The following is a 12,715-nucleotide window of genomic DNA, read 5'->3' on the forward strand; positions in this document are numbered from 1 at the left end:
ATCTTTTACTTATTGCTAAAGGTTTAGTTGATGTTTCTAAGGCCAAAGAGTCTCCTTTGTGACCAACAATAGAACACTATCTCCACCTTCCATTAAGATCCTTATTTTCCTTTCCATATGGAAATTTTGCGTCTGCATTAAAAGACAATTATCTTTTACTTCTAGTGGAGTGCTCAGCAACACTTAATTAATTCTTTCCCTTCAAAGTACAGCATTATTACTTTCTGGAAGGATTCCAGATTTTAACAGATGAACCATCCGGAAATAGGCCAGGCCTAAGAGACTGGAGAAAACTCCATTCTGCATTCAACTATCCAAGTGTCCCTAGTATAGCCTGAGACATATTCTCAGCTACGTAGCAGGAGGCTCTGTGACCAGCCCATAACTTGATGATAAGAGAAAGAACTGCTCCTGGTGGCCTGTGGCCAAAAACACAGTCCTGCCCTTCAATGAGCCAGCATCTTACTGTAAAATATGAGATGAGATTGATAAACACTCCATTGCTTCAATTTTTACACAAGTGGGGAAAAGGATAGCTATTTCATTAGTGTAGAGAGAATAAATGTTTTGAAAGTCAAATGTCCAAAATGAGGGCTGTGGAATTGCTCTGTGTTTCTTAGCCACAATAGTCCATGTCACATTTAATATTAAGGACAATAGTTTGAAAACCGAGAACTTGAAAACATGCCTGTCTGTTAAAAGCACTGTGTCTGTTTCTGAAATTAAACACTTGGGAATCAGTGGAAGTCTTGCCTTTGAAGGAAACCCCATCTTGAAAGAAACATGATATGGATGTACCTGATAAATTTACTGTCTCATTGTTAATTAATAAGAAAGATAACATTTATGGAGGGCATCCTTTGAGCTTTGTGATTTAAAAATTATTATTTAAAACAATTTTTTTAGCACAATGGTTCTCAGCTGGAGGAGATTTTGCCCCTTAGGGGACATTTGACACTGTCTGGAGACATTTTTGGATGTCACGACTGGCGACTTAGGGGAAGTGATATTATTTATTCATAAAACAAGCATCTATCATTTTCCCACTTTAGGCCAGACAAAAAAAAGATACAGTCTCTGCCCTGTGGAGCTTTCATGGTAGTACGGGAGAAGGGCATCAATCACTCACACAAAGGTGACATCCGAAAATAAATGTATTTAAAGTCTGTATAAATGTTTTGAAGTAGAAGTGGGGTGTTACTGGCATCTCGTGGGTAGAGGCCAGAGATGCTGCTAAGCATCCTACAATGCACAGGACAGAGAATTATCTGGCTCCAAATGTCAATAATGCTGAGGTTAAACCCTTCCATGGTTTTATGATATTGGTACTACTGTCATTTCCATTTTATAGGTGAAGAAAATGAAGCTTAAGAAGATGAAATAAGTCACCCCAGCTTATACAGTGGTGAGCAGTGGTGGTAAGAATCAAACCAGGCACTGTGATCTTGGCCAGTATGCTCTTAACCACTATGCTAAGCTGTGACTTTAGATTTAGGGACTAAAATGACCTAGAGCCAGACAAGCTATCTACAAGTGGATCCAGATCAAAATTTCACAAATCAAATAATTTAAATGCAAGTCATCACATTCATTATATGCTGGTAAATCTTATTTCCAGATGTTCTTTGACTTAAAAGCATTGTTAAAATCCAATGCTTTCATAGTAAGAAGAAATTGAAATCATGTAATTTTAAAAAGGAGAAAGTTGGAGGTTACCATGTTTATTTTTGTTCATCTGCGGCTTGATTTTGGATGGAATGCCCTATGCAGATGAGAGGACCACCTGTATGTCACCGAGAATGATGGGCACATAAGATTTAAGTTATCACCTTTCCAACATGAGCTTAACCCTTGACAGAATTTAGCAGTCATAGACTTATCCTCATTGCCCAGCATTTAAATTAAATCAGTTAACCACAACTGGGCTCTGGATATATCATGATCAGTAATCAAGACTTCTGGACCAATCTCAGCTATTTCAGAGCAGTCCATGAAGATAATTTGGTAGTTTTTTGTGTAACAGGTCAGAAGACTACTTGCTGCCTTTACTACTTTGCTTTCAGCCAACAAAGGGCAATTTTAATAACAAATGAAATTTCAATTCTTTTGACTGATCATTGGATGGGTTAATTTTTTTTTCTTTTTATTACGAAGGCTGCATGCTCTGTGAAATATTGTGAATAAATATTGCTTCTGGGAAAACTGTTCTTAAATATCTGGGCTCAGCCACAAGATCTAGAAAGTTAATATAAAACAGAATTAGGCATTTTTCTATTACATTTGGGAGAGTGATACAAATTCATCAGAAAATTTTGTTGTATTTGTCTGCCCTTTTGTGGGTAAAACGGGCGAGAATAATGCCGTTCTGAGATGATGAGTTTCACATATGTTCTACCCTGTCCTTTTTCCTCTGATAATATTAGCATTTTTTTCAACACATATTTATTGAACACCTCTGAGGCACCAGGAAGCATATGTAGAGGTTTAGGTTCAAGCTCTGGAATCAGATTGCTTGGGTTAAGGTGGCAGCTGTCACTTAGTAGTTATATGTTAACTTTATCTCTTCCTGCCTCAGTTTCTTCATCTGCAAAATGGAAATGAGAAACAGTACTTATTTCACCAGGTTGTTTTGAGGACTAAATAAGTTGACACATGTAAACGGGTTTGGAACAGCATCTGATACATGATAAGCACTCAATAAATGCCAGTTAATATTATTGTGAGGCCCTGCCAGCTGATACTGACTATTATTCCAAAGTTCTACAGACTTAGTGCTAGTGAAAAAAAGACACAAGTGGACCGAAAGTCTAACTGTGTATTTAATCTTCAGATTCTACTCGGGTTTCCTCTTTGTTCTTATAGGAGCTCTTCTAAGATGGAATTCTATTATTTTATAAATAGGAATATTAATATACTGAAAAATAATAGTATCACATCATGCTGTGAAGATTCTCATGAATAAATGGTTTTGAGATGTGAAGATTGACAGGGTTTTAGCAAACAGAAAGTCATTTCATTGTTAGTTTAAGCTAACTCTATCACCTCCAAAGATGGCTTTTGGAGGAGATGTCTTTATATACCCCTTTTCTTAGAGGAGCCTTATTTTTGCATCCCTTAGACTTGGGGATGGGCAGATTGAGAAACCTTTCATTTGCTTCCAGGAGGTCTGAACAACTAGAGATTTTTTGGTGAAAGTCAGGGAACTAATATAAGAAATTCCATAAAGAAAAGTATGTAAATGTAGCTCTGATAAAATAGCCCTGGTAAAGTATTTCTCTTAGTTGTTGCTATGTAGCATCTCCCAGTCTGTGAGTGTGAACATAAAAAAGTTTCTTAGATTCTGTATTTTTGGTAATTATTAATTGACAAAATATGTGGTGAACATAAACTAAGTTTGTATTTATCAGTCAAAACAATATTAGCACACATTTGAAAAAAGAGTTGTTGATATTTTAAAAACCTGGAACTTATTCAGGCTGCAGTTAATGCTGATATATTTATGAATCCCACCCTTGCTCCCCCATGAGTCAATGGCCAACAAGGGATAACATGTTTCAATAGGAGCGAATGCGATATTTTGGTGTGATATTTAGTACTGGGTCAGGAGAAGCAAATAAAATTCAGTATGGAGGAATTTTTAAGCAACGTTGGTCTGTGACTACTTAGCACAAACATATCTAGGGAAAAAGTTAAAGTTTAATCAATCATAGGAGAGTTTGTTTTAAAATAATTCATTTGGGTGTTTTATATTATGTGTAGGCAACCTAAAGTTTAATTATCAAACATTGACTTACACTACTCTGTTCTTCAAGGCGGTGAATCCTAAAGCTAAAGTGAGTTAATTTATGTTTCCTAATATCAAGACATAAACCTATGAAAATCTTGTCCAAAAGTTCCTTCTTAACATTTCTTGTGCAAAAATTGTGCCTACTTTTACCCAGCATTCCTTTGAATCTTTCTACATTACTTTATATATTTTAGATCCTATGGGAATTACCAGTCTGATTGTTTAGATACAGTCACTGGAGTTGGCACATCATAAATGAGACCACAGTATATTATTTCAATAGCCTTCCCTTGCAGAAGAGATCAAATAAAGGAAGTAGACTTAAATTTTGTATAACACCTGCATGTATTTTAGGAGAATATCACAGCCAAAATATCATAAAATAGAGTAAAAGAGACCCATCTCCAATTGAAGAAATGAGTTTTGTCTGTATTTGTCCCTCCACTTCTCCTGAAGCCATCCCAGGCACCTGTCTGTCTCTTGTAGGTTATGTAACATTCTCCCAACTGGTCTTTCTGCTTCCACACAATCTATTCCTCATACATGTACCAGGGTTATCTTTTAAAATATTTTTGTCTGATCATGCTACTTCCCTACATAAAATCATCTGCTTTCTTCTCACTGCACTTAAAACAGAATCCAAACTCCTAACCCTGGCCTATGAAAATTTTCCAACCCAATCTCCTTCAACTCTTCCCTCTCCAGACAGCAGCCACACAGGTGGGCTTCCGCTTCTTCCTGAATATATCAGACTTGCTCGTGCCTCAGGACCTTTGCACCTGCCACCCCTTCCCATTCTTTAGGCCTTAGACCACATGCTCTCTCCTCAAAAATGCTTTTCTCACTCCTCAAGTATCAATATTCCTCTCTAACCTTCCTTTCATTATTCTGTCCATTTTCATTATTGCAAATTCCACCACCTGATTCCATTCTGTTTATTTACTTCTTTACTTCCTTCCTGTTTCTCTTCCTCTGTTGGAAAGTAAGTTTCATGAAAGCAGGAACCCAGGTTGCCTTACTCTCTACTGAATCCCCAGAGTCTAGAACAGTTCTTGGCTCTCAGTAGATACTCCATAAATATCTGTTGAATGAATGACTGATGAATGGATGAACACATCTTTGGATTATAAAATCCAAGGTGGGGGGAAGGGATTTCTACTCACCTGCACCACACCCGTACAAGAATCCAAAAAAATGCAGCCTTTGGGTTCTTTGGATATTTTTTCATCTTTGTAAAAGTTCATGATGTAGGAGTTATCTGGCAACTGAGTCAGCTGGAAGTAGCGCTTCTTGAATGACTAAACAAAGGGAGGAATATAAAGAGGTAGTTCAAATTGCAGCATACTATCATCCATGGAAATTAGAATTTTTCTAATTCCTTCAGGAGTGCTACATTTCTGGAAAATTGCTCTAGAGAAGAGCCTCCTACTTCCTCATAAATAAAATATTACATGAAATATAAACTCCAGGCAAACAGCTCCCCTCTGTGCTGTGACCAAAGGAGGGTGTATCAAAAAAGTGGTTGTAATAAAGACGGCAACGTGGTCTCCTTACCCGGACAGTGACTGTATTGTTCACGGTGCTATTAAAATTCCCCTTGTACAGCCAGCCAGACTTGAAAACTCCAGTTCCTCCTGCCCCACCACCGCCCTTGGAAGATGAGTGGGAAGTGGTATCCTGTACAGAAGGCATCATTAGCATCACAGCAATTTCTTTTGTGCATCCCGGATCCCAGGCACTGCTCTTAAAGATGAGACACCTTTTCTCTCTTTGACTCATCTTAAATTGTCATGTCTGATTTCAAAACAAATGTCATTCATTTTAACCAAAAGCCCTAACATAACAGTTATTCCTGCTCATGAAAAACTGGTCAGAATGAGAAACGCTCTGGTGAAGGCTGAACTAAGTATCCTCATGTTTCAAATGTTTAACCTTCAACAATTTACTTACTTCATCCTTATCAGCATCTTCATGGTCAATCTCAAAGGAATGTGATGGAAGTTTCTCTGGTTTGTATTCTGCCCTGATATTAAAAAAAAAAAGAAAGGAAAAAAGGAAAAGGCTCTGATTCATCAGTTGAGACATTGTTTTCTTTCCAGCTGTTCTATGGGTGACAACTACTATGCTGCCCTTCTTATAAATTTTTATAAAATTACGAAATTTTGTGATAGTTTCCTTCACAAGTAGTAACTTTTACACACACCATTTTATCTTATGTCCAGCAAATAAATCTCTATTTTAAATCATGCAGTTATTGCTTACATAGATTTACACACATCTTCTTGAATTAGAGGAAGGCAAACAGGACAGTTTTAAAGGTTTGGCAGTTTACAGTTTCCTTTCTCAACGTTTGGAAGGGATGAACATTACATAGTGATATTTTTGTTACTTTGTTTCACTTTTTAAGTAATGTGCTCAAGTGAACAGGGTGTCATGTGGAGTCTCAGCCTTGGAGAATCACGTTCCTGAGAAGCTGCCTGGGCACTAGCCACCAGGCTGTGCTGCTCCTTCACAACCTCCCTCTCAAGGCTGTGCCCCGGCGACTTCACGGTAATTGTGCTCACTTTGTGCATTTCCATGGTAGAATGGAAACACCTGTCTAAGTCACAGCATCACTGGCCGCCCAGAGCAGCCAAAGTGTACAACTGGTTCTATAAATGGTAAAACAAGTTGGAAATCAACTCTCCTTGGCATGGTTCTATCTCATAACCATTGAATGGAAACCAGATGTACCACTCAGGATCAGGCATTGGTATGTAGTTATTTAGTACCCTTTATAAACAATATAAAATTCTACATGTAGAAATTTTACGGAACTTTTTTCTTTAAGATGATTTGTATTATGTGGAAACACCCATAGAATCTGACCATTGAGAAAAAAGACTAGAGCCACATTCGTATTCCCATCACAAGCCTTTCTTAGGTTGATGGTATTCCAGATAGGCAGGTGAATAATCGAGGACTCTATGCATCAGTATGCATAAAATTGCAATATTGTGCATTCACACAGGGTATTTGCTAGTGGTTTCAAAATACTCTATTATCCTTCCTCAGAAAGGCAAGAAAATACCCATTTCCAGTTCACTGCCTGCAAAGTCAGGGCACAAGAACATTGTCTTCACTGTTAAAATGTGGAAAGTCTGAGATGAGAAACACATTCTTCATCCCCAACAAGAGCTTGTGCCCCCCAAACACTGTTTCCATGAAGACATCCTGAGCGCTCCAGAATTAGGTATGAATGATCCTACAGACTCTGTTTGCGAGTCCCATATGAGGCTTCCCTGATTCTGTAATTTGGGCCCTTGGCTTAGCCCTCCATCAGATTAAATATTTCCTAATGCCAAGGACTCAGATTAATTTCCATCTGTACTTCACCCAGAGTTTTTCTCTCCTATTGCTAAGGATGCTCAATATCTATTTGCTGATTGAATCAATGAACAGCAATGTGAACAAGAATATTACAGAAGCAAAATTAAATGAAATGGTATAATTCAGAAATTTTGCTTTGGGGAGGCATTTTGATGATTATTTGTTTATCTGAAGAGCACATTTCTGGTCATCAAAATCACTAAACATATCAAATGGGTTAAAATGAAAGTATTTTACTATCATAACTTTGTTTTATAAATTTCAATTAATGAAGGTTTGCTGCTAGTAAAATCAAGAAATAAGAACAATAAAGCTAGTCCAAGGAACACAGTCCTTGATATTGAGTGCTTAGTATGGTTTCTTGAGTTTTTTTATCAGTCCTAGTTCCAATTTATTTTTCTTTTTGTTTTGGTTGAATAGTCTTGATGAAATCCTAAGACCCCATAGGTAAGTAGTTGCAAATGATAAAAAGTCTTATTAAACAGCAAGAGGTCTGAGTAAATGTATAATTCAGAATATTTGCACCACAAGGTCTGGCACACAGTAAGTGCTTGGTAAATATGTGTTAACTGACATGTATGACTACATGCACAGTCATGTGCCATTCCAAATTCCAAAAATGTATTAATACATAACACAACCACCCTCATCCATGACTTATCTACAACAAACTCAGAACAATAAAGTAATATATACCAAGACAGCAGATGTTTTGTACCAAAGTCTAATAAATATGTATTAAGTGGCATGTTGCTTTTTATTAAATTACACATGAGTGTATATATAAACTGAGAGTCAGACTTTCGTACACAATATTAGGGGCTCCACAGTCTAGTCTAATCTTTCCATTTTATAGAGAAGAAAACTGGAGTCCAGAGCCATACTGAAATATATATGCAATGAATAAGATGAGATTGGAAGCCTTATTTCTGAACTGGTAATTCCTGTATTTAGGGAGGGTTAATTCAAATCATCTTTAATAGGCATGATATGTAAGATTGCCACTACTTTTCTCTTCCATAGGGTTTGAAATTGCCTGAAATTCAGAAGCAGATTCAAATGGCTGATTTCAGAGCAATTCCTTAAAACATTTTGTCTGAGAAGGGAATATGAGTGTTCCAGCATCTTTTAAATGATTGAAGGGAGTATTAAAGAAGACTCTCCAGTGAAAGATAAGGGAATGAGCAGGGAAAACTGTGGAAAAGGCAACAAAGATAAACTTGAACATGGGATGTGAACATTTGGCTAGTCATTTCCTATTGGTTTCCCTTTGACCTTGATATAATTCTGTTTGTTTTTGAACTACTTATTCTATCTGCTTTTTTGGCTCATCCTTCCCTCTCTCTCTTTGTCTCTCTTTTTTAAACAAAGGAATAATGTTATAGGAATTTGTTCTCCAGAATGGATCAGACTAAAAGCCAGATTCTGCAGTCCAACCTCTCACATTAACGTTGATTTCTGCAAGATATTTATAAACAAAGGAGAGAGGGAAGAGGCTTTCAAACTAGTAATGGCATAGGAGCAGAGAAGTAATGGAATAACGTAAGGTTTTCATGAATGTCAATGTATAAGGCTAATTGCTTATGAGAGGTTTTTTTTTTTTTTCTTCACAAATATCCTAGTTGAGAAGTGGAAATAAAGTCTAAGGCTGCTTATAAATTATGGCCACATTTCACAAAAGCCCATGGACTTAAAGTGACTTACCTACAACTCAGTTCAAAATGCTTAAGGAGTGTCTTTCAACAGGAGAATGGCTAAACAAACCATGGTACATCCACACAAAGGAATATTACCCAGAAGGGAAAAGGAGCTAGTGACACACGCACAGATATGGGTGTCATTCAAACATGCTGAGTGAAAGAAGCCAGAAACAAAAGAGTACCTATGGCATGAGTCCATCGTTATGATGTTCTGGAACAAGGGATACAACCTATTTTTAAAAAACAATCAGAAGAGTCATTGTCTCTCGGAAGAGAGGGGAGTAGGGTGGGGAAGGGGCATGAGCTAACTCTCTGGAGTGTTGATAATGTTTCCTTTCTCAGTAGGGGCTTGGGTTGTATAGATGGACATTTGGTCAAAAAGTCATTAAATGATTCTTTTAAGATTTGTGCATTTTCTTGTATACAAATTTCACCTTAAAAGAAAAAAAAATAAACTGTAAACATATATATCTTTAGTTAATGGCGTGTATTTAGAAGTGTTTAGAGAGGCAGATGTCTTAAAGTGAGATGGATGATGGATGGCTAGAGGGATGGATGGATGGGCAGATATATAATAAAACAAACACAGCAAAATGTAAATGGCACATTCTAGATGGTGGGGATATGGATATTCAATGAACAAGTCTTCCAACCTTTCTGTATGTTTGAAAATTTTCATGATTAAAATGTAGGGAAAAATTATTAAAAAGTGTTGAAGGAGTAAAGTGACCGAAAATGACATGTCTCCTAAATGGATTCTTTTATTTTTTATATTAGTGATCACTGAACAGTGTGCAAACATACACACACACACACACACACACACACACACACACATATATATATATATATATATAATCCTCAAAGAAAATGGTAAGAGTAACTCTGTATTTTTCCCTGATAGTTTTGAAGAACAGATGATTTACAAAAGAGAGACAGGAGCATGATACAAATGCCGAAAGGGTTTTCAAGAATTTTAAAAAATTTATATTTAATCCTTAAATAGTTACCCTATATTATATTGCAACTTACAACTTCTCCAAATTCTGTCATAAAGCAAAATCTTTAAACTTCTCTCCTAAAGTTTCCTTAAGGTGTAACAATCAAAAATTAAACTCAAAAGAGGCAGATAACACCAACGAGGTCAGTAGCAAAATGGAACCAACTCCACTAGCCCCCAGCCGTATCCATGCTGGCTTTACTCTCCATTAAAAAAAAATGTGGGCACCAACTTCAATCAGATCTCGGTGGGGGTAGGGGTGAAGGGGGTGGCTGTGTAAATGTAGACATGATCTTTCTCTGCTTGCTTTTCCTAATGCTGAGTTGGCTTGATCAAATTCAATGTGAGTTGAGAGCTATCTTAATTCTTGGAGGCCGTCCTTTTTCATCAGTGCATGACCTAGCTTCCAGAGAGTACCTGCATAGAAGACCCATAGTAATGCCAACCAAGTGCCAGAAAACAAGTCCCTGGGTTCAAGCAGTTTGCATTCTAGGAGAGGAGAGAGACGATAATTAAGTAAGCATCAATAAACAAAATAAAGTACAACTCAACAAGTAAAATGGCTGTGAAGAAGATCAAAGAGGGGAAGAGAAAAGAGTGATCTGCAATAAAGAGGCACAGGCCAAGGAATCTAGCTTAGAAGGGATGGCCAGGGATGGCCCCTCTGGGCAGGTATCATTAAGTTGAGAATGAGAAGGAGCCAGCCTTGAGATGATCTGGGGGAAAAGCATTCTGGCAGAGGGAACAGCAAGAGACAAGCTCGGGGCACTGAGGAAGAGAAGGTCCTTGGAGCTGGGCCATGGGGAGAGAGGAGACTGGGAGGAGATAGGGTCAAGCTTTGTCAGTAGAGGCCCCTTCCCCCCCACTCCTGTTCCCATGCCGGGAGGCATGACCTTTAGCTCTTAAAGACTAATCTTCACCACTCAGATGTCCGTAGGGTGACTACGCAATGGCTGCTCTCTGTTTTAAAGATATTAGAAGATTAGCACATCTGGCTATAGACTTTAAAAACTCTTCCCCTCAGAGCACTGTGTGGACTTTTAGAAACTTTGGGATCCCAAAATAAAGAGCTCACCAGGGAGCTTACCTTCTGGCGTCTGAATCAAACGTTAACCGTGATTTATATGCAGTCTCGCTTCTCATTTCTACACTGAATTTACCTCTATCATCTATATAGGGATGCCAGGATGCTTGAATGCCCCAACAGTTATTAGCTGTGAAGTTTGGGGCAAATTATTTATTCTCTCAGTGCTCAAGTTTCCTCTATAAAACAGCGATAACAATACTTACTCAATAAGGTTGTAAGTGTTAAATGGGATATGTATGCATGGCAGCCAGCCCATTCTGGCTCACTGCAGACACTCAAGAAATGTTTTTTTTTTTTTAATATTTAAAAAATATATTCTGTCCTAATTCAGCCCAGGACATAACCGGTCACACTTTATTTTATATTCAGTCATAAAATATATTCTATGAAATTTTCTTCTCTACATCAAATTGTGGTAAAAAAAATTTAATATGTCATATGTTTCTGTATTTTATCCAGTGGATTAATGAAATCAGTAGAATCATATATTTTTATGTAGCTTTCGTTTCCTGGGAACTCCAAGTTCAATGCTAATTTTAATTCCTAATGTGTGAAGACTTTATATTTTACATTCTAGTGTGAAATAATATCTCTTCATTTTCCAATGAACACACACTTAAAGAAAGGAAGGGTCTTTAAGAGTCAATAATAATAAAATTTTACATTTAAAGAATAAAAGAGGGAGATAGACACCCGTATTTATTTATTTATTCTTTCTTTTCTGTAATTGCAAGTCTCAGCAACCCAGGAAAAGAATTTGCATTGGTAGCAGGGGAGAATTGTTTTATTCCAGGAGGGATGGAAATGATTTACTTCTAATAACCTCAGAAAGCCTGACTAAATTATCTGTTTCTACTACTGACCTAAATATGTGCAGGTCTTTAGGGAGGAGTGCTTAGCTTTGCGAAATCATTAAAAACAAATTCTGCTATTCAGTGTTAAAATCTTCATTATTCCAGGGGATATGTTAGAGGATTATATGCTAGCACTTCCAATTTTCATTTTAATAGACATGGTTCATTAAAGCTTCTTATTCTTTCCCTGCTTGGTATCCATTTCCACTTCCTTTACTTAAAATAAGAGAAATTCCCACAATATCTTGGTTACTTTTGCATCTCTTCTCATGAGATTAGGCCTCTTGAGCTCTATGAAGACCCCAATTTGACCTTGATATCCAGAGCCTGTTCTTTCTGGAGGTGCTTTCTCAAGAATACTGTGACTGTGAAATCTTTTATTAACATTGTTTCTTTATGGTATCACAAATATAAGAAAAGATAAACAATGTTTGGAAACAAAACCTTGAAAGATCTTGATAAATGATGATGTCGGGGAAGGTATTTATTCAAAAGGGCAGCTAAATACTGCGTCCCATGCTCTCTTGCTTTACATGTAGTCTTCCAACTGCCTGGACCCAGCTTCCAAGCTGTAACCACTTCTCAGAACTATTCTCAGTAAGAGGAAGTCTTGATGTGAAAATGCTTCGGTTTTCAATTGCCCCTACAAAAAGTGACTAACACCCAGACATTCTAATGCAATAGCTGATCATGAACCCAAGATGAAGTTACAAAATGGTATTTATTAGGAGAGACCCAGACTAAAGGAATGTTCACAGATTAGGTAAAAGTTAATTTTCACTGTTTTGCAAAGAGATTTACTGTCTTGGGAGAACATCATTTTTCTCTCCATAGTAATGAAACTCCAAAAGAAAGGGTCTATTTCTCTCTTTTTCTTCTATTCTCATTGCTGCAATCTATTCTCTACAGAGGAGACCA

At 37.2% G+C, this 12,715-nt stretch overlaps 1 protein-coding gene across 11 annotated transcripts in view; it reads right to left on the reverse strand.

Annotated features, from left to right (window-relative positions):
* Window positions 1–12,715, reverse strand: part of DOCK10 (dedicator of cytokinesis 10) — a 206,410-nt gene that overhangs the window by 99,204 nt on the left and 94,491 nt on the right. For 10 of the 11 annotated variants that reach the window (XM_037849753.1, XM_037849757.1, XM_037849756.1 and 7 more), the window contains exons 5-7: window positions 5,738–5,810; window positions 5,342–5,464; window positions 4,951–5,085 (exon numbers count right to left, since the gene is read on the reverse strand). In XM_037849753.1, the coding sequence (XP_037705681.1) occupies window positions 4,951–5,085; window positions 5,342–5,464; window positions 5,738–5,810 (331 nt within the window). Of the gene's footprint in view, window positions 1–4,950; window positions 5,086–5,341; window positions 5,465–5,737; window positions 5,811–12,715 lie in introns of those variants that run through there. The other variant, XM_037849759.1, reaches the window with a different exon arrangement.

Source organism: Choloepus didactylus, chromosome 9 (assembly GCF_015220235.1).
Source record: "Choloepus didactylus isolate mChoDid1 chromosome 9, mChoDid1.pri, whole genome shotgun sequence".
Taxonomy (NCBI): Eukaryota; Metazoa; Chordata; class Mammalia; order Pilosa; family Megalonychidae; genus Choloepus; species Choloepus didactylus.